Source organism: Oryctolagus cuniculus, chromosome 5, assembly GCF_964237555.1.
Source record: "Oryctolagus cuniculus chromosome 5, mOryCun1.1, whole genome shotgun sequence".
Lineage (NCBI taxonomy): Eukaryota > Metazoa > Chordata > Mammalia > Lagomorpha > Leporidae > Oryctolagus > Oryctolagus cuniculus.
Window position 1 is genome coordinate 128,138,271 of NC_091436.1, and position 21,402 is coordinate 128,159,672.

General features: G+C 60.3%; 2 protein-coding genes across 4 annotated transcripts in view; both read left to right on the forward strand.

Annotated features, from left to right (window-relative positions):
- Positions 1-699: 699 nt before the first annotated feature.
- Positions 700-8,951, forward strand: PGC (progastricsin). The gene is made up of 9 exons (NM_001082634.2): positions 700-772; positions 3,393-3,543; positions 3,803-3,920; positions 4,733-4,851; positions 5,245-5,444; positions 6,324-6,443; positions 6,966-7,113; positions 7,823-7,921; positions 8,656-8,951. The coding sequence occupies exons 1-9, from the start codon at positions 714-716 to the stop codon at positions 8,806-8,808; spliced, it is 1,167 nt and encodes a 388-aa protein (NP_001076103.1). The 5' UTR covers positions 700-713; the 3' UTR covers positions 8,809-8,951.
- Positions 8,952-10,294: 1,343 nt separating this feature from the next.
- Positions 10,295-21,402, forward strand: part of TFEB (transcription factor EB) — a 49,511-nt gene continuing 38,403 nt past the window's right edge. Inside the window, exon 1 of one of the 3 annotated variants that reach the window (XM_070073280.1) lies at positions 10,295-10,572. The gene's annotated coding sequence lies outside the window, so the exon portion shown is untranslated. Of the gene's footprint in view, positions 10,573-11,625; positions 11,828-20,373; positions 20,543-21,402 lie in introns of those variants that run through there. The other 2 variants (XM_070073279.1, XM_051854162.2) reach the window with 2 other exon arrangements.

A 21,402-nucleotide genomic window follows, 5' to 3' on the forward strand; every position in this document is an offset into this window, starting at 1 on the left:
AGCACACTCTCAGCTGGCACAGCCATCATCCTCGTTGCTGACCTCGATTCCACCCCCATACACTTAACTCCATTCCCCAAGAACTTAGGGATACTGGGAACCAGGACTTGAGGCAGACATCCAAGTGCATCAGCAGCAGACCCCCAATTCTCAATGATTTTGTCCCCCACTTCCCCCAAGGCAACGACTGTAAGGCGCAACTCGGGGCTGCTCCCGGCATCTAGTGGGTGAGATGCCTGGGCCCTGGCCACATGTCCCAGGGGGCGCAGGCCAAAACCAACCACACACAGGTGCCCGGCAGCTCTGTCTATAGAGCCTCGGCCCCTCCCTCGGGCCGTACCATTCTCCAGCCGTCACCCCAGAGCGACCACATCACACCTGGGGTTCCCGGACAGGAGATAATCTCCGCCACTCCACCTTGCGGCTACTTTGTTCTCGCTTATCGCTCGCACCTCCTGGCCTTCAGCCTTGTATTAAAAAGTCGATAAGATGAATGGTCTGCTGCGGCCACATCCAGAGGAAAAGCACACAGGAACAAGTGATACATGGGGGCAGGGTACCTGCTGGAGGTGGGTCATGCTTGCACAGGGCAGGGGGGCAGGAACCGGGCCAGACCCCGGGGGTATAAGGGAGGAGGAGTGCTCAGGTCTCCACTCCACGGCCACTGCGGAACGGGGAGCAGTTTTTTCTGCGGTCAGCTGTGAGGCAGCATCATGAAGTGGCTGCTGGTGGCCTTGGTCTGCCTCCATCTCTTGGAGGCAGCAGTGATCAAGTGAGTGAGTCTGGGGCCTGGCTGCTGGGGTAGGGCACCGGGGGGAAATGCAGGGCTTGGCCAGGAGCAGCCCACGCCGGGCAGCACGGCTAGGGGCCGCCCTGCTGTCTCTCCTCCGGGATTTCTGCCGGGGAAGGGAAGGTGCCCTTCGCTGGTGTTGGACAGGACGCGGAGGCAGGAGGAGATGCAGTCGCTACCTTCGGGAAAGTTCCGGCAAAGGGAAAAGCACGTGGCAGGGTGCCCACAGTGCAGGCAGCCCCCGGATGGTGGGTGTGGCCACTTTCCATGGATGAGAGACGAGGATCTTCCCAAACATTTTCCTGAAGGCCCCCAGTTGACTGGCAGCTGCCAGATTCTTGCGAGCAGAAAGAGCAGTACATGCCAATTTCCCAGCCCCGAGGTGTTGGGAGGGTAGCCTCGGTGGTGCAGGTGGGGTCCACAGGGGTCAGGGGGTGCCCAGCCTGCCACCCTACAGCTCATCTGCCCTGCAGCCATGGGGTCTATACTCCCTAACCACAGGGTCTGCACTCGCCCATTTAACCACCACAGTCAGAAAGCATTGGGTGGCCGGCGCCACGGCTCACTAGGATAATCCTCCGCCTTGTGGCGCCAGCACACCGGGTTCTAGTCCCGATCAGGGTGCTGGATTCTGTCCCGGTTGCCCCTCTTCCAGGCCAGCTCTCTGCTGTGGCCAGGGAGTGCAGTGGAGGATGGTCCAAGTACTTGGGCCCTGCACCCCATGGGAGACCAGGAGAAGCACCTGGCTCCTGCCATCGGATCAGGGCGGTGCGCCGGCCACAACGCGCCAGCCACAGCGGCCATTGGAGGGTGAACCAACGGCAAAAGGAAGACCTTTCTCTCTGTCTCTCTCTCTCACTGTCCACTCTGCCTGTCAAAAAATAAATAAAGCAAGCAAGCAAGCATTGGGAAAAAATTGCATCTGTACTTAGCATGTGCAGACTTTGCCTTGCTATTATTCCCTAAACAATACAGGTGGCAATTATTTACCCAGCATTTACACTGTACTAGGGTTGACTTACTGATTTATTTGTGTGAAAGTCACAATGGGAGACAGAGAAACAGTGACAGAAACAGAGAGATCTTCCATCCTTTGGCTCACTTCCCAAATGGCCACAATGGTCTAGGAGCCAGGAGCCAGGAACTCCATCTGGGTCTCCCTCATGGGTGGCAGGGGCCCACGCACTTGGGCCATCATCCACTGCCTTCCAGGATGCAATAGCAGGGAGCTGGATCAGGAGCAGAGTAACCAGGACTGAAAACAATTCTCCAATGTGGGATGTGGTTATCACTAGCAGCCTGTGCCACAGTGTCCACCCTGTCTATGCCAGTTTATAGAAGGGCCTTGATTGTGGTGCCTGCAGCAGTCCTGGAACCAATCTGTCCCACCCCTTGCAGATACCAAAGGGGTGTGATTGCTCAGGCAAACAGCTGGCTCCTCTCAGAAACTTCACCAAGCAAGTTTGGGAGGGGAGGCTGACGGCAGCAACTGTTAGTGTGGAGAGGCTGGCAGAGGACCCTGGAGAAAGCAGGGTCCAGAAGAATGGGGAGAAAGCTAGTGAAAGAAGAAGAGGCAGGAATCCCGGAGTATGCAGCTACTGGGTGGACCTGCAGACACTGCTAAGCTGTGGCAGCAGGCAGATCTGGGAGGAAGACTGTGCCCGTGGTCAGGGACATGGGCAGAAGTCACCATTCCTAAGTTCCAACTCCTGCGCTCCCAGCCAACCTCCCCAAGGACCTGGAGTCCTGCGGAGAGCAGTGATGGGCCCCAGGCTTGGCAGTCAGAGCAGGAGCAGAACCAGGGCCCAGCGAGGCCCACCCCAGGCACTGTCAGCGTCTGGCCAGTGTCAGTGCCTGGGGGCCACCGTATTTAGGCACTGTCTTTGGTGAGTTTCCATCTTAGAAACTTTTTTTAAAATGCACTTGTCCTGAAAAGGGTGGCTCCTGAAGTCTTCCTCAACTTCCTGGGAAGGAATTCCTGGAATATTTGAGAGCAGAGGGTCACAAGGGTGGGGGGGGCGCAGGGGAGACCCTTGACTTGGGGGGAGGGCATGCACAGGTGAGGTCAACTTGGAGCAAGTGGAGAGAAGAGCTTTGGAAGAAAGAGAAGGTGGGGCCTGCGTTGTTGCACAGTTAAGCTTCTGCCTGCGATGCCACAATCCCGTATGAGTGCTGCATCAAGTCCTGGCTGCTCCGCTTCTGATCCAGCTCCCTGTTAATGCTCCTGGGAAGCAGCAGAAGATGGTCCAAGTGCCTGGGTGACTATCACCCTATGGGACACCCAGATGAAGCTCCTCACTCCTGGCTTCAGCCTGGCCATTGCAGGAATTTGGGGAGTGAAACAGCGAATGAGAGATTTCTGTCTCTGTCTCTGTTCTTTCTCTCTGTAACTCTAATCAGAGAGAGAGAGAGAGAAAGGAGGAGAAGGGAAAGAAACAGACTGAGACAGAGCCAGACACGCAAACACACAAGCAATAGCCACAGGACAGAGTCGCAGGGAGGCAGAGGCACACATTCACTGAGCGGAGACAGAGAAGGAGGGAGAGGCAGAAAGAAGAGAGGAGGGAGGCAGGCCCTGCCCTGACCCGGAGCAATTCCGCAGAGTGCCGCTGAGGAAGTTCAAGTCCATCCGTGAGACCCTGAAGGAGAAAGGCTTACTGAAGGAGTTCCTGAATACCCACAAGTATGACCCGGCTCTCAAGTACCGCTTCGGCGACTTCAGTGTGACCTACGAGCCCATGGACTACCTCGACGTGAGTCCTGCCCCGCCTGAGGCCATCCTCGCTCTGCCCTCAAAGGCTGAGGCCAGGGTGCCCCTGGGACTTGTCCCTTCTGGCAGACCTGCCAGCCCCACCTCACTGCCCGTGGGAGACTGTGCCAAGCGTGAGGGTGGGGGGCCCTGCTGTGGCCGTCTGGGTAGGTGTGGAGGGGAGCCTTGGAGTAGGGCAGGGGCTGGTCAAGCCTGGGCCCTGGCCCCCGCCGAAGCTAACGGCCTGTCCACGGCCCCCCCAGGCTGCCTACTTTGGCGAGATCAGCATCGGAACTCCATCCCAGAACTTCCTGGTCCTTTTTGACACCGGCTCCTCCAACCTGTGGGTGCCCTCTGTCTACTGCCAGAGCGAGGCCTGCAGTGAGTGTGGGGCGGGGCAGGGCTGAGCTGGGCACTGGCACATTCTGGGAGGGCCCAGGTTTGTGAGGGCTTGCTGGCGGGCTCAGTCCTGGGGAGGGTGAGGAACTTGTGCAAGGACCCGGTCCACCCAAGCTGGGGTGCAGTGGCTGGCCGGCAGCTGGGTGGCCCCCTTGCCTACCCTGCTGACCGAGACTGTCCATCCACTTAAGCCAGCCCACCTCCCCCCCCCCCCCACTCCATTTCATTCCACCCACCCCATCGTGTTCACTGCGGGCCGTCTCTACTTGGTTCCATCCCAGTATATGCCACATCTCCAAAGCTCACACTCATCATGTCCAAGGGATGTGGCCTGGCCTGCAGCGGTCTGGGAGATGGGTTATGTTCATTTTCCGAAGGTTGCCCTGGGCCCTTAGGGACCTTGGGGTTTGGGTCCTGATGCTTCTGGTCCAAGAAGTCCCACTCTGTGCCAGCTCAGGATCCTGGTGTGACCAGCTTCCTGGAAGTGGGGTTGGGAGAATGTGGGTGTGCCCTGGAGGCCCCCCAGTCCATCCTTTGATGAGGAATCACTTGGCACTGCCTGTGTGCTTTGCACTCTGCTGGGGAACAGGGTACAGCAACCCGGCCCACGACGAGGCCAGAATCCTGGGAGCCCAAGATTCCGTCATCACAGGGGGCTTTGGGGCCAAGGCCAGCCTGCCTCCAGGGGCCTTCCCACGCCTGCAGCCCCAGCCGGCCCCCCAGGGATGGGAGCACAGGCCCTGGTGGGCAGCCCTGCCCTCGCCAGCTGACTTCCACCCGGCCATCCCCTGCAGCTACCCACAACCGCTTCAACCCCAGCAAGTCCTCCACCTTCTACACCTACGACCAGACCTTTTCCCTGGAGTACGGCAGCGGCAGCCTCACCGGCTTCTTTGGCTACGACACCTTCACTGTGAGTGGGCGGCTGCCGCCCCCGGGCGGGGAGACAGGCGGAGCCCGGGAAACACAGCTGGAGAAGTGGACAGGAAGTCAGTCCAACAAAGGGCTCACCCATTCACTCCTCCGACCCTCTCGAGGGCTGCCCTGCTCCAGGCTCTGGCGTCACCACGATGAGTGGGACAGCCACGGTCCTTTGGCCAGGGAGCTTACAGTGTGGGGTGTTCCGAGGACAGGGAGATGGGGGCGGGGAGGAGAAGGTGGCTCTTGCAAGACCTGTCCAATGAAAGGGCAGGAGCCGAGGTGAGGGAGGGATGAAGGACACAGCATGGTGGGTGGGGAGGGGGGTGTCACTGGGAGTGCAGCCAAACTTGTCACCTCCCCTCCTTTGTGATCCCCCGCCCCCCAGATCCAGAACATCGAGGTCCCCAACCAGGAGTTCGGTCTGAGTGAGACGGAGCCCGGCACCAACTTCCTGTACGCGGAGTTTGATGGCATCATGGGCCTGGCCTACCCCTCTCTGTCCGTGGGGGACGCCACCCCGGCCTTGCAGGGCATGGTGCAGGACGGCACCATCAGCAGCAGCGTCTTCAGCTTCTACCTCAGCAGGTGAGTGGCTTCCCGCCACGGCCCCTGCAGCCTGGGACAACTGAGGCGACTGGGGGTCTCCAGCTGGCCTCTGGCCCCGGCTTCCCTCCTGGGCTCCCGCGTGCCCCTCCACCCCTCCCAGCCCTGTCCCCAGCCCACTCGCTCTTTTCTCTGCATTTCTCGGCCGGGAAGACTCTCTCCCCCTTCTGATTCTGCTTGGACCCTCAGTGCCTCTTGGATTTGCCTCTCCTGCCCAGGGCCCGAGCCAGCCCTCTTCCTTCTGACCTGATGGTTCCTATCTCCATCCCTGCTGTGTTTCGTGCCCTTTGACCTGTTGTTCAGGCCTGGTCCTGTGGTCTTCTGCTGTGAGTCCTGGCAAGTGGTTATCCTGGCCAGCAAGCACAGCCAGTGCAGCCCCTCGGGGCCCCCGGGCCTGCCTTTTCTTCCCCGCCTTCCAAAGACAGAGCTATTTTCTGTGACTTAATCCCCTGGGTCTGAGGGTCGACACTGTCCTCTGTCATTGATGGCACTGATTTACCCACTGCCTCTGTTTGCCGCTGCTTGGATGAACCCTGCAGGGGCTCGCCCCAGTGCTACACTCCAGCTCCGGGAGGGCCCCTGCCTCTCCCCTCCCAAGGCCGTGGCTCTCTCCCATCCCTGGGTGAGGCTCCTGCACACCGCAAACAACAGAGGGGAGCAGGGCTCCGTGGGGCAGCATCTGTTGGGAGCCCGAGGGTCCGGGAATTCTGAGGTATCCCAGCCAGGGTGCCCCAGGCTGAGGGAGGCACAGCCCTGTCCTCGGGGAGCCCGTTTCTGGAACCAGGGGAGGAGCTGTGACCACCTGGCAGGGACCTCCCCTTCCACGGCCTGCCCTGACTCCCCCTCCCCTGTCTCCTGCAGCCAGCAGGGCACTGACGGGGGTGCGCTGGTGCTCGGGGGTGTGGACAGCAGCCTGTACACAGGGGACATCTACTGGGCCCCTGTCACCCGAGAGCTCTACTGGCAGATTGGCATTGACGAGTAAGTCCGCGGTGATGGTGACGTGCACTCTGGGGAGAGGGCTTTGGGGCAGCCCAGGTCACACACACATCCAGGCACTGCCAGGGGCACAGCAAAGGATGCCAGGCCTGCCCTGCAAAGCACCAGCTGCCCTCTGCAGGAGGGTCAAAGCCCATCTCGGCCTGGAGAAGAGGGCTGGGCTGGGGGTGGACCCCGGACATTAGAGACCGTGCAGTCTGACCCCAAGGCTTATAGATTAGACCCTGGGGGAGATCAGTTGGTTCCAGGTCCTTATAATGAACCACTTCAGGGTTTCTAGACGTTTCCTCGAAAGTGTTTAGAAATAGGTCCCATCACTCCTCAGGTGACCTTGGTAGATTCTGGTGTGGTGTGACAGAGAGGAGTAGAGGGACTGACGCCCATGGGGGCAAGTGCACCGGGATTCTGTGGCTGCAGGTGTCTGTCTCTCAGCACGGTAGGAAGCCCACCCCCCGCGGCCCTGAACTAGTGGGCGCTGAGGCTGGGCGTCTCCTCACCACACAGGTTCCTCATCAGTAGCGAGGCCTCCGGCTGGTGCTCCCAGGGCTGCCAGGCCATCGTGGACACGGGCACTTCTCTGCTCACCGTGCCTCAGGAGTACATGAGTGACCTGCTGGAGGCCACAGGGGCCCAGGAGAACGAGTATGGAGAGGTGCGCCTGGGGGCGGCTCCCCCTACCCCGCCCCGGGAAGGCCCTGCATAGCAGCACGCCGATTCTGCAGAGAATGCGAGAAAAGCCTTGTCCCCAGCCTCCACGTCTCTGATTGCCCCAAAGCACTGGAGTGGGTGGGGGCTTGGGACAACTGGGGCTGGGGACAGATAGGAAGGGGACCGGAGCCAGGTTCAGTGGAGCCAGCTGCCTGTGCTGAGGGGGTGGGGGAGCTTGCTGTTAGAGAAGACTTCCTTCTGAGCTGCAGGCACTCAGGGTGCTGGCTCTGGGGTCAGCGCAGAGTTAAGAGGAGCGTGGGGTAAGCGAGTGAGTGACGAGAGCGAGCCCTGGCATGCATAGCTCCCATGTCTCCACGGGGCCGTGCTGCCCGGAGCCCCTCTCTGTCTGGAGCCCAGCAAAGGGTGTGCCCTTGAACCCATTTCCAGGGACTGTGGGAGACGGATGCGCCACGTCTACAGATCTGTGTGCTTTCAAAGGACATTGACACAGAGAGGGCAGCGTCCAGGCCTCTCAGAGGGGAAATGTGGGCGACAGGAATGTGTGTGGGGTGGGGGGATTCCACGTGTGTAATGAGCCCTTCAGTCCAACAGCAGGCTGGGGGCTCAGGCCTGAGAGCCGGGGGGCTGGAGGAGCCGGCTGAGTGGCACGGCTGTGTGGGAGATGGTCACCGGGCCCCTGCTCTTTCCTGCAGTTTCTTGTGGACTGTGACAGCACAGAGAGCCTGCCCACCTTCACCTTCGTCATCAACGGCGTGGAGTTCCCTCTGTCCCCCTCCGCCTACATCCTCAACGTAAGTCTGGGCTCTGTGGGCTGAGCCACCACGACAGGGGGTGGCAGCCAGGGTGGGGAGCCAAAGACCTTGACCTCCGGGCTTCCCGGGGGCCATTGCCTGACTCCGCAAAGCACTGATTGGTTCCCCACGCAGTGACTCTAAGCCCCGTTCTCTGTAACAAGACTGTGAAACAGAAGTGTGGCATCTGTTACTTCTGTTCCTTGCGGGGAGGGACACTGGGCCTTTTGCCAGGCAAATGCCAGGGCCAGCCCCAGCACCGGCCACTTCGCCTGTGTTCTCCCACTCAACCGACACAACATGCACCGTGGGAGAGCCTCATTTCTGTTATACGAATGAGAACTTTGAGGTTCAGAGAGGCTAAGTAGCAGACTCAAGGCCACACGGCTAGTCAGGGTGTAGATACGGGTTGATCCGAGTTGATCTGGTCCTAAGGCTTGACCACCAGGCTGACCTCTCAAAACTGGGGCAGGAGGAGAGCCTGGGGGTGGTGGTGGTGAGAGAAGCTTCCCATGGTGGGCAGAGGAGACCCAGCAGAGGACCACGGGTGCCACCCCAGAAAGCTCTCCCACCAGCCCCTGCCCTGGTGACCCAGTTAGCCCATGAGCCCTCTGGGGCACAGCCCTGGCCCACTCACGTCCGCCTCTGAGCCCTGGCCCCAGGCTCAGGGCTGAGCAGTGTGCCCAGGTCACATCTGTGCAAATGAATGAATGCTACTTCTCTGTATTGAGCAGACTGATGGCCAATGCATGGTGGGAGTCGAGGCCACCTACCTGTCCTCCCAGGACGGCGAGCCCCTTTGGATCCTCGGGGATGTCTTCCTCCGGGCCTACTACTCCGTCTTTGACATGGCCAACAACCGGGTGGGCTTTGCCGCTCTTGCCTAGACTGGCAGCCCGGATAGCACACCCAGCTCCTTCTTCCCTCGGCCCCGTGCCCTGTGGAGTGGGAGTGGTCTCCCTGTGTTTTCTCTGTGCATTCCTCCTCTGGGCTCTGGATTTTCCCTAATAATAAACAGTTCTTCACGTTGGCCAGCCTGTCGTTTTTGGAGGGGAGTTGTGGCCCACAGATGACCTGGTCTGCACCAGCGGCTAGGAGGTGTCACAGAGCTTCTGCGAGAACTGGAGCTTGGTGGGTGGTGGAGGTGAGGGCTGCTTCTCCCAGAGCTTGGAGTCTGTTCACAGCTTCCCTCTGGAGCGGGAAAGCAGTGGTCACGGCATGGGGGCCAGGTCCCTGGTAACTGGGGACACACCTGAAACGCTCGGTTTGCTAAATGGTCACTTGCATGACCCTGGGCACCCTGGGACCCGCGTGCATGGCCACGGCTGTGTGACTAGAGGCCTCCCCTAGCCTGGGTCTAGGCATCCATCTCAGCATCTGCAGACCATATTTGGACTGGAAGCTTCTGAGGCGTGCTGGAGACCTCTGCACGCTTGCAGCAGCCCCGAGGCCCTTGAAGGATGGGGAGGGTGCTGCCACAAACCACCCCAGGAAGGCTTCCCGGGCTGGGGCTGGGCTGGGGCTGGGGCTGGGGCGGGCTCATGGGTTTTCACTCCGATGCCTATGTCCCTGTCCCAGGACTGGTATTCGAAGCAGAGCAGGCTGTCCACTCGGGTTACAGTGAAATCAAGGCCACTTGCTCTAACCAAGCCAGCAAGAGTTCTTGTTCCTCTGGCCTTCATCCCTCTCCTCCTCAGAGGCTGCATAGCAAATCTGGGGCACAAGGTGTGGGGAGGAGAGAGGGAGGGGGAAGGGGAGGAGGAGGAAGCAGAGAAAGATGGCTCTGGGCCATGAGCTTCCAGCAGGGGAAGGTGACCCGGAGGGAGCAGATCAGAAAAGTCCTGGGGCAACAGGTGGCGGGCGGAGGGGGGCCCCAGCCAGCTGTGGCCCATGCCACAATGGAGAACCCAAGATGGGGGGGGGGGGCAGCGGGGGTGGGCTCCTTCAGCAGGCCGACCCCCAGCCTTGCCTCTTAGGCTCAGGAGCAGGGATAAAAAGGCAAGATTCAGGTCCTGCGTCCCGCTCCAAACCAGGAAGGAAGAGAGTTTGCCACCGAGGAGTTTCTATGGCCGTGGTCCACCGTCAGGGGCCCTACATTTTCCCAGGAGTCCTGGAAAAACAGCCTGACGGGTTCAGACAGGCCACTGGAGGAAACGTAGCGAACCCTTTGTCGGAACGTCACTGACTGAAAGGAGAAAAGTTTGCAAAGGCACTGGAGTTCCAAACGACACCGCAAGCCCCGGCAGACCAAGACTGCAAATCCCGGCGTGCCCAGCGGGGCTGCGGCCAGGACTACGTTTCCCGGGGGGCGCAGCGGCAGGCCGGAGAGGGCGGGGCGGGGCGGGCCACGGGGGCGGGTGCTGCCCTCTGCCGGGCGCGGCGGGAAGTGGGCGCGGAGTGACAGCCGGAGCCCGGGCGCCGGGCGAGGGGCTCGGTGACAGCAGAGGCAGCCGCCGCGGGCGGGACGCAGGGAGCCGCGGCGGTGCCGACAGGAGCGGGAAGGGTGGACTGGGGGGCCTCCCTGGCGGCGCGGAGTCGGAGGAGCCCGGGAGTGGGCGGCGGGCGCAGCTCGCGGGCCGGGCACCCCAACTTGGGACAAGTTGCCGGAACCGCGGGGCTCGCGCGGCGGACGGACTGACCTTCAGAGCGAGGTGAGTGGGGCAGGGGGTGGGGGGACAAGGGGCACGCGGAGGGCGCGGAACCCCGATCCAGGCGCCGCATCCCCCTCCCGCAGGATCCGGAGGCAGGTGGGAGGTGGGAGTGCGGGCTGGGGAGGGAGCGGGACAGTGCGCGCCGCCACCCCCCACTCCGGCCTACGGCCCGCGCCGCCCCGGGCGCCCGGCGCGTGGACCGAGCGTCGCTGCCCGCCGCTCCGGGGGCCCCTCCGCCCCTCCTTCCGACCCGGGCCGGGGGCGGCTGCTCTGCGCCCTTATGTAACCTTGCGGGAGGGGCGGGCGGGCCTGGGCCATCCCCGCCGGGCGCGGGAATCCGGGCGGGGGACTGGCGGCGTGGGAGTGAACTTGCTAAAAGTTTGAGGGACACGCGGGCCCTGCGCCCACCCCTCCCCCGGACGCCGCCCGGCGGCGGGTGCGGGGGAGGGGTCCGAGGCCGGGAGGCGTGCGGGGGCCGAATCCGGCCCGGTCGGGCCCAGCCCCGATGGTGGGGGGGAGTGGGAGGACCGGGGCGGCGCCACGCCCCGGGGCTGGGCTGCTGGGGGGGCGGTGGACGTACCCGCCTCCACCTCGGCCTCCCGCAGCAGCCGCGACCCGGCCCCCGAAGGCCCTGGGCAGAATCTCCCCCTCCCATTATTCCGTGACCCTCCGCGCGCCCAGCGCTTCGCGGAACCCTCGTCGGCAGCCGGCACCCAGCCTCCCTCTCGGTGCTCCGAACCCCGGAAAGCACGCCCCCTGCCCCCGGCCCGCTCGGATCCCCGGCCGGAGAGCCCGCACCCTTTCCCGGACCCCCCCCCCCCCCCCCCAGCCATCTAGTCCTACGGGAGCGAGCTCAGACCGCTGCGGTCCCTCCCCTCGCTCCCTCCCGGCGCTGGGCCCCGGCTTCACGCACGGCTGCCCCGCGCGGCTCTGGGCTGCGCGAGCAGGTTCGCGCCGCAGCCGCCTGGCTCACCCCGGCCCCGCGCGGGGAGGAAGGGAGGCCGCCTGGGCGGGGCCCGTCTGCGTCCGCACCCGCCCTCCCCGCGGCGCCCTGCCGCGACCCGCGTCGCTCGCGCCGGCCGGTCCCTCCGCTGTCGGGGCCGGGGACGGCGCAGCGCCGACAGCTTCTGGGCTGAACTTGGGCGCAGCTCTTGGGCTGAGCGCTCACTGGCTGGGGAAGTGTCGGTTAATTTCCACTGGCGTCCCTACTCCGAGCGAGAGGGTGCTTCTCGGAGCAGGGGAGGAGACAGCTCAGGTCTGTGGACCGCCCTGGCAGAGATCCTGCTGGCCCAGACCCGGCGCTCTTGGGCAGCCGGGGTTGGGGGGGCGGGGTGAGGTGGGGTCTGGTCTCTGGTTTCCTCCAGGGCGGCCAGATGCGGCTGCTCTCAGTCGGAACCCGCAAGGCCTGGCTGGTTCCTCAGCCTGTGCCCTCTGGGGTTGGCTCAAGCCCCGCCTCGGGTCTGTCTTCTGCAGCGAGTGGCCAGCCGGGAGAGGCAGTGGGAGGGGACTACGCAGCTTGGTTAGTCTGATGGTGTGCTGGTCCCATGCCTCAGTTTCCCCAGCCCTCACCCCAGGGGGGGAAACAGCAGCTGGAGGGGCGCTTTCTTTTCGCATGCCTCCTGGCTCCTGAGCTGAGGGTTTGAGGTGGCTGCGTGCTCAGCTCCTGCGCAAGGAGCCAGATATGCTTACAGAGTGGGGGTGGGGTGCGCTCTGGGGTCTCATGGAAGGGGCAACAAGGAATGTGGCAGGTGAGGTCTCAGGTGGGCACTGAGTCCAAGGACAGCGGCTGGGCTTTTGAGGGCTCACTGCCTGCTGTGTCAACAGCAGGGTCCCTGGATGGGCCAGGGCCCACTGCCAGCCACCTCTCCTCCCCCTTATTCCAGGAGCTGGGAAGTAGGTGGGAGGGGCTTCCCACCTTTCAGGCCTGGCTGCCCTCGGAGGGTCTGGCCCTGGCCCTGATCCCCCCCCTGAGGCTCTGTTTATGGCTGTAATTGCATCATTAGCCAGAGTTTATAGAGTTACTTAGCACCTGCCCCCACAGGGAGTGGCCCAGCCACCCCCTGCTTTCTGTCTCTTCCTTTTCAAAGTCGGCTTCAGCAGCAGGGTTTCCCCAACTGCAGCTGGCATGAAAGCCAGGTTGGGCCTTTGTCCTGGGGCTGGAGGGCAGGCAGGCAGCGCTTGGGGCCCGGCTTGGGGCTGCCCTGGAGATGACCGTGGAAATTGAGTTGGCCTCCTCTGAACGGGAGGGAGTGAGTTCAGGGTTCCCAGAGCTGCCAGAAATGTCCACATCCCAGGATGCAGCGAGCGAGCGAGTGTCCGTGTGTGTGTGTGTGTCTGCTCAGCTGAAGGAGGGCCGTGAAAGCCCGTGTGAGCGTGAGGGTGAGCACGCGTGCGGCTTGTGTGTGTGCTTGGGAGGCGATCGGGGGCCAGGTGGGCGTGCGTGGCTGCGTTGTGTGTAAGCGTGACTCTGGGAGCGCAGCATTAACTCTGTTCTATTAGGAGAATCTTCATCTCTTCACAGTAGTATAGTAAAACGTAGTTAGCAGCCATAACTGCCAGCATTTGTGGTGTGGTTGCGCTTCAGAGTGTGGTAGGCCTTACCGTTTGCTAATGCAGAGAAGCTAAGCAAGTGGCTTAGAATCACACCGCCTGCAAGACGCATGCCTTGCATACTGTGAGGCCCCACTGAGCTCAGACCACGGCCAGGATTCCCAGGAGTGGTTGGGAGACCTCCCTGTCTATGACCTCCCGCTCTGAGCAGGGTGGGAACCGCCGAGGCCCCTGCTCTGGGCCTACACCTGTCTCCTGGCCTCTCTGAAGAGGTGCTGCTGTGGGTGACCAAGTCCTGATGGGGCGGGGTGGGGTGGGGTGATGTGTTCAGACTTCCTGCGCCTCTTCGGAAACTCGGATGCCCTGGGAAGGGCAGGAAGCAGCCCTTAACTAGCAGCTGCCTGGGAGCCCAGCTTTGTGCCAGGGACTCCATGCCATGAACTCAGATGTGGAGAGGAGGCAGTGGGATCATTGGGTGAGGATGATGGGAGCGAGGGGCCCAAGGGCATGGGCTGGGAATCGGGAGACCCCACTTTGCCTCTGACTGGCTGTGTGGCTAAGACAAGTCCCTGCTCTGCTCAGCCTCAGTTTCCCTAACCTGGGAACCTAGGTCATCTGTGGGGTCCCCTCCTGGGCAAGCCTGGGACCCATCTCTGCCGAGGGCACCAAAGCAGGGAAGGATGTGGGTTGCAGGGATGCTGGGACTTGAGTTTCAGCTAAAGGCTGGCCTTGCTGGAGCAACCTCAGGTGGGTTCTCAGGGTCACAGTGTTGTATACTGGGTGATGGGGCACTGCAGCCGCATCAATGGGCTGCTGAGAGCCTGCGCTCTGGGGCCAGGCCATCCGGCTTGGAGTCCCTGCTCCTGTGCGACTGGGGACTCAGCGCGCCTCAGCAGCCAATACAGAGTGCTGTAGCGAGCGCTCTTCCAAAAGGGCGTGTAAAATGTGCGTCATGAAAAAACGATGCATGGATTGCAAGATGTTTTGCACCAAAATAAACAGTTTTTAGTTGTACCTCTGCAACCTTCTTGAAGTGCCGTTTATGTTGATGCATGATGCATACCCAGCACTTAGAATGGTAAATAATTAACTTACAATCATTTATCTTTCTTTTTAAAGATGTATTTATTTGAGAGGGAGAGAGAGGAAGAGAGATGGAGAGAGAGAGATATCTTCCATCTGCTGGTTAACTCTCCAAATGCCTGAGATGGAAAGGGCTGGGCCAGGCTGAAACCAGGAATCTGGTACTCCATCTGGATCTCTCAGGAACTCTGATATGGGCTGTGGATTTCCCAAGCAGCATCTTTTAAAAATGTTTATTTATTTCTTTTTATCTACTTGAAAGGAAAAGCAACAGAAAGAGAGGCAGAGGGAGAGAGGAGGAGAGACCTTCCATCCACTGGTTCACTTCCCAAATGCCCACAACAGCCAGGGCTGGGCCAGGTCAAAGCCAGGAGCCAGGGACCAGGAGCTCCATCTGGGTGTCCCATGTGTGTGGCTGAGGCCCAAGCACTTGAGCCACCAGCCTCTGCCTCCCAGGATGCGTTAGCAGGAAGCTGCATCAGACCTGGAGTAGCCAGGCTCGGATCAGTCACTCCAGGATGGGATGCAGGTGTCCAGGAGGTGGCTTAACCTGATGCATAATGTCCTCACCCCAAGCAGCGTCCTAAGCGCCAGGCGGCCAAACGCTCACCTCCCTGTCTGTCGTTCTCATTTCCAGGTGAGGCAGTAGAGACAAAGGGAGCCCCAGGAAAGGAATGAAGTGTGTGGGTTTCAAACAGGCCTCCCCATGTCCCTCCTCTTGTGCCTAACATCCTCAGACATCACACCTCGTGGGAGGCTTTGCACACTCACGGCCACGGTCTCTGCCACGCCTGTTGCACCCCACCAGCCTGGTCTCTTCATTTGCCAGGATTGCGTAGGGCACTTGGCAGTGCCTGAAGCATCTCTCCCACCCCTGCCTTGCCCGTTGGATCTCCTAGAGTTGCCTTTGGCCTGGCCACATACCGCCCACTCCCAGCTATGACTCTGCTGTGGCCTCCTCCTGCCTGCCCCTCCCCTGCTCTGCACCCCTTGGCTGTGGTGTCACTGAGGACAGAGATGAAGTCCCAGGGACAGGGTAAGGTCTGAGGCTTATCGTGCCCACAGGAAATGCTCTGTGGGGCAGTGGTGACATCAGAGGGCAGAGCACCAGGTGGGGTCGTCAGCAGCTTTCCTGGGGGCAGGCTGTCACGTTGGCTCTCCGCCTACCGCAGGGATCCCCAAGTACAGTACGAGGCCTTGGGGACTACTCCCGGGGTCCTGACAGAGTCTCCGTCCAGAAGCCAGTGTTGCCTCCCGCCAGCCCTTGTTGGTGCTGGCGCCTTTCCCCAGCATGCCCTCTCCGCCCCTCCCTGTGAGCAGTTCTCAGCCTCCCTCAAGGGCCCCATTTCCAGGAGGCCAGCGCACTGCTCCGGCTCCCTGCTGCCTGGACTGGGTGTTACAGCCACCTGGGGAGCTCTGAAAAAACACCGTTGTGTCAGCAATCTCTGGCTGAGACGCCTGGACATTGGCAGTAAAAGAAAAAAAAAAAACCTCTCGCTGATTCCAGCGCTTTTTTTTTTTTTTTTTTGACAGGCAGAGTGGACAATGAGAGAGAGAGACAGAGAGAAAGGTCTTCCTTTTGCCGTTGGTTCACCCTCCAATGGCCGCCGCGGCCAGCGCGCTGCGGCCGGCGCACCGCGCTGATCCGATGGCAGGAGCCAGTTGCTTCCTCCTGGTCTCCCAAGGGGTGCAGGGCCCAAGGACTTGGGCCATCCTCCACTGCACTCCCTGGCCACAGCAGAGAGCTGGCCTGGAAGAGGGGCAACCGGGACAGAATCCGGCGCCCCGACCGGGACTAGAACCCGGTGTGCCGGCGCTGCTAGGTGGAGGATTAGCCTAGTGAGCCACGGCGCTGGCCTCCAGTGCTTTTTCTCTAGGGCAGCGGTTCTCAGAGTTGGGCATGCATCAGAATTCCCGGGAGGAACTGTAAAAACTGGCCGCCTGGTCACAGGGACTCTGATGTACCCCGTAAGGTCTGGGATTTGAATTTCTGAGCTGTTCTTGCGTGTCCTGAGAGCATGCTGGAGAACCACAGGGCATGGGCTTCCTCTCCCCAGGCACGAGCTTTCTTTTTAAAATTTTTAAAGATTTATTTATTTATTTTTATTTATATGTATTATTACAAAGAGAGATCTTCCATCCACTGGTTCACTGCCTCGCTGCAGCCACCAGGGCTGGGCTAGGCAAAAGCCTGGAGTTGTACCCACATGGTGACAGGGGCCCAAGCACTTGGGCTATCCTCTGCTGCTTTTTCCAGGCCTCTAGCAGGGAGCTGGGTCAGAAGTGGAGTAGATGGGACCTACACCAGTGCCCATATGGGATGCCGGCGTCACAGGCAGCAGCTTGACCTGCTACGCCACAGCGCTGGCCCCCACAGGTGACTCCTGAGAGCATTTGTCATGCCCGCCCCCTGTCCCAATCCTCTGCCCTCCTTCCCCCATTCTGCCCTCCGCTCCGGTTAACCCGCAGTTCAGCGTTGTAGTTCTTGGTCCCGTTCTCTGGGACAGGTGCTTAAGAGATCTGCACCTGTGGATGAAGGCATGGTGAGGAGAGCAGAGCGGGCAGCGCTACTGGCATCCATGAGAGCACGGGGCAGGGCACTGCGGCAAAGATGCTGCGAGCCGAAGGGGCAGTGAGGGAAGAAGGGAGCAGGGGTCCGAGTGACCCCTCACCACGCTTACTCTCCCGCCCGCCCCCTGGAGGGCGAGTTTCACTCACATGGTGTCTCTTGTGGTCATACACACACACACACACACACACACACACAGTGTCCCCTTCTCCTTTCCTGGCCCAAAGTGGAGGTGTTGGAGGCAGTGCTGTATCCATCATCTGCTAGGAGGAGGTCCTGAGCCTTGAGGGCAGCACAGGGTGAGGAAACCCTGGGGGATCATCCCCGGGGGATAGAGTTGACCTTGGACTTGTTGGGGTGAAGGCTGGGAGGAGGTGAGGAGAGGGCTGAGGGGTGGGGCTGAGCTTGGAGTCAGCCAGCGGGTCAGCAGAGGACTGGAACTGCCCAGGCCCAGCACCCGGAAGACAGCCTCGTGTATGGGATGCTCAGGAAACCTTAGTGGAATGAATGAGTGAACGTGCCTTGAGCCCCCGGCACGTGCACACAGGTGCTTTACCCAGTCTCTACTCTGCAGGTGCTTCACCGTCCAATACCCAGGGGCCTTGCCCAGAGCTTGGCAAGGTCCCAAGCCCTGTGCCTCTACCCTGTCCCCTCCCCACCCCCCAGCAATCCAGGACCTGCCCCTCCCCGTGGAGAGATGGCCAGCACCACCCCCAGGCCCCGGTTCTTCCAGTGGGTCTGTGGGGTGGGGCTCAGGTTTGTTTGCTCCTGTTTGCTAAGGGAAGTTACAGCCTGTCCTCTGCCTTGTTTATAACTGCTTTGGGGACAGCACCTGTTCAGCCCCCTGCAGGCCCTGAAGGGTGTGGCATCGCCAGGAGGTGATACACTATGCCTTAAATCCCACACTGCCTCTCATCCACTCCTGGCTCTAGCCAGGTGTGCCCTCGGCCGCTGGCACGGGTGGTGCTGGCTGGCTTTGGCTCAGGACTGACTGGAGTTGTAGAGCTGGGGCTTTGGGGGCCAGCTCCTGCCACCCCCACGGTGTCCGGGAGACGACCTCCGGCCTCAGCGCCGTACCCACGCTGCTGGGCCAGGGCAGGAACAAGAACATGGCTCCTCCCTTGCCAGGGGAGCGGAGTGGCCGCTGAGGGCAGAGGAAGGCAGAGGAGTGACGGAAGATAACGCGCAGTGACAAATAGCTCGCCGAGTGCGCAGGCGCACGGCGGGGCCTGGCCCTGGGCTCCTGCCGGCACCGGGAAGCTTGGCTGAGTGTGGATAAGGCCCTCAGTCCCTCCCACCATCTGAGCCCCAGCTCTGTCCCTCCCTGGCTCCTCTCACCTGCAGGCCCAAGAGCCTTCCCTCGTGGGCAGAGTCCTTCCTTGGGAGTCGCTCGGCGGCGGAGTGGGCGGTGCCCTGGGAAGCCAGCACTGCGCACCTTGGCGGGAAGCGGTGCTCTTTGGCTCTGCTTGTGGCTGAGCCCCAAGGCTTGGCCTGCTGCTCCGGACAGTGCATTCGCGCCCCTCGCCGCTAGAACTTCCTTTTCCCGTCTTTAGATCGCCCAGCTTCCCGCAGTCCTCTGACGCCCCCGTTTAGCTCCATAGCCCCTGGCACAGGGCCCCTGTTGAGTGCGTGTGGCTCCTGCTCTCTGATCTCCTTCTCCATCCTCCTTATTTCTCTATTTCTCTCTTCTTGGTGTGCTTGGGGGATGACTGAGACCCGTCCCCAGTGCCTTCCCCAGAGGGGTTGGGAGGGATGGCCCAGGTGAGGGGGGAGGCAAGTGTGCAGGTGCCCAGCCTGATGCAGGAGGAAGCACCCTGGAACACGTTGACCAGGAGGGGTAGTTGGGGCCCCTGGCAGGTGGGATACACAGGAGGCTGTGGTGGCTCCCGTGGGCTGAGGGGCAGCCAGTGGCCTGGGCCAGCGTGGGGAGGGGTGTCCGTCCATAGCCAGCGCCCAGCGTCACCAGATCCTCTAGACCTGGAACCGGCTACAGCTTCTCCTTCAGCTTTTCGGGTCTAATTATAGTATCCTTTCAGAGTCGGGGGTGGGGAGAAGGTATCAGGACTTCCGTTTCTATTTATTTGTACCTCGGCTCTCCCCCTTGTTATGAAGTATAGCGTAGTCGCTGAAACAGCAGAAATACCCGCCTCTAATGTAGGAAAGGTCTTCAGAAAATTTATGCAAAATGCACATCATAAAAACTGCATGGCTTCCAAAATTTTCTACATCAACAAACTTACCTTTTAATTCCCTTTTCCATGAACCTTTTGGAGTGCTCTCACAGTAAATACTTGTAAAGTGAACCCCACGGTAACCGCCACCCGGATGAAGAAGCAGAATGTAGCTTGTGCACCCAGATCAGCTGCGTTACCCCTTGAAGGCTCCGCTGTCCTGGCCATAGGCCAGCTCCGGGCTTCTCATCACGGGACTCCTCTGCGGCATCCCTAGCAAGGCGGGGCAGTTCTGCCTTTGAATTTAATACAGATGCAGTGACTTGAGTTATGCTCATGTCAGTGTCATATTTTTCCCATTGAACATTTTATGAGGGTACTTCAACATGTTCATGGAAAATGGACCTAAAAGATGAGTTTAGGGGCTGGCGTTGGGCATAACGGTTAAAACACTGCACGGGGGGCTGGTGCCGTGGCTCACTTGGTTAATCCTCCGCCTGCAGTGCTGGCATCCCATATGGGTGCTGGGTTCCAGTCCCGGTTGCTTCTCTTCCAGTCCAGCTCTCTGCTGGGGCCCAGGAGTGCAGTGGAGCATGGCCCAAGTGCTTGGGCCCTGCACCTGGCTCCTGGCTTCAGATCAGCACAGTGCTGGCTGTAGCAGCCATTTAGGGGGTGAACCAATGGAAGGAAGACCTTTCTCTCTGTCTCTCTCTCTCACTGTCTAACTCTGCCTGTTAAAAAAAAAAAAAAAGACACTGCACGGGACACCCACATTCCATATTGGAGGGCCTGGGTTCAAGTCCCAGCTTTGCTTCTGATTTCAACTTCCTGCTATTGCACACCATGGGAGGCAGCAGGTGATGGCCTAACTAGCTGGGTCCCTGCCACCCACATCGGGGAGACCTGGATTGAATTCCAGAGCTCCTGGCTTCAGCCTAGCCCAGCCCCAGCTGTTCTGGGTATTTGGGGCATGAATCAGCAGATGGAAGATCTCTGTCTCCATCTTTCCCTCTGTATCTCTCTGCCTTTCAAACAGATAAAAAAGAAATACTAAATGTGAAAGAGATAAATTTATTTTGGTGCAAAAAAAAATTGCAATCCATGCAGACAAGAGATCTTACGAATTGTCATGAAAATCATGTATACTATGAAAAAAACTGTGCATAGATTTCAAAAAAAGTTTGCACCAAAATAAACTGATATTTTAATTCCATTTCCTGCCATCTTTCTGAAGCACCCCCCCACCCTGGTTTGTGACAGTCATCCGTCTTGAATGTAGCGGTAGCATGTTCATCTTCAGTGTCACTCAGGGACATTGGAGTTGCTTTCCTCTCCTGGCTACAAACTCTGCTGTAAGAATATCCCTGTGCCTACTTCCTAGTGCGTTTCGCATTTCTCCCGAGTTTACAGAACCTGGAGTGGAACTGCCACAGAGTGGAACCGGAGCACAGAGCACGCAATGCTTACCTCAACTTCGGTAAACATTGCAAGTGGCTGTGCCAGTGTAGTCCTCTGTAGTGACATACAGGTGCCTGTTGCCCCGTATCCTTGCTGACACTTGGCGGTGTTGGACTGTCTATTTCAGCCACGCTGGTCGGTATGTATCTCATCACGGGTATAATGCACATTTTCATTCTTGTCTGTTTGCCGACGTGCGTAATACCGTCATATGTTGGTATAGATGAGCGGTTTCTGGGGGTGCTCAAAATTTGGGACTGACAGCAGCATAGGTTCAAACTAGTTGGAAGATCATACTCATGTTGAATGCCAGAGAGGGGGCAGGTGTGTAGCTTGCGGGCGGGGTGGGGTGGTACTTGGTCTTGGGAGGAGACCCAAGGGCAGGTCCTCCCAGAAGGTACTGAGCTGGCGAAGTCCTCAGCAGCCTGCAGTTGTCCCGCCTGCACGCCTGGCAGGGGAGGAAGGGTGATTCCAGGCTGGAGCCGTGGTGGAAGTGCCCTTCAGCTGAGAGTTCTAGATTCTAGGGCAGTAGCTCTCAAGTGGGGCGACTTTGTGCCCCAGGGAGAAGCATCCTCAAGTGCACAGGAGACGCCCCCACAACAAAGACTGGTTCAGCCCCTGGGTCGGTGGGTTGGGCAGAGCTCTGATCTAAGGAATAAGTCAGGAAACAGATCTGCCCTCCACTGGCTACACGGCCTCCGGGGAGCGAGCTCAATGCTTTGAGCCCCACTCTTCTGATCTGAAAAGCGAGGGTGGCCAGGATTGCTGCCCCTCCCCTTCAGGGGCCTGGGAAGCTGGTGGACGCACAGGCACTTGGGGAGCGGTCCTTCCGCTGTGTTCCAGGGGAGGCGGGGCTTGTGGGCGCTGCCCCCCCCCCCCCCTGCACTGAGCTGGAGGCTGGGCCCTGGTTCCTGCTGCTCCAGGGGCCCCGGGGGAACTGCCCGGGCCCCCAGCTTTTTGATGAGGGCTGCAGAAATGAGGGGCTCTCTGAGAACATTG

Bases quoted from the DNA above. Each gene is read 5' to 3' on its own strand.
- PGC (NM_001082634.2), top strand. From the start codon at position 714: ATGAAGTGGCTGCTGGTGGCCTTGGTCTGCCTCCATCTCTTGGAGGCA. The intron at 3,921-4,732 runs GTGAGTGTGGGG...CATCCCCTGCAG, and splicing joins CTGCCAGAGCGAGGCCTGCA to CTACCCACAACCGCTTCAAC. The intron at 4,852-5,244 runs GTGAGTGGGCGG...CCCGCCCCCCAG, and splicing joins TTGGCTACGACACCTTCACT to ATCCAGAACATCGAGGTCCC.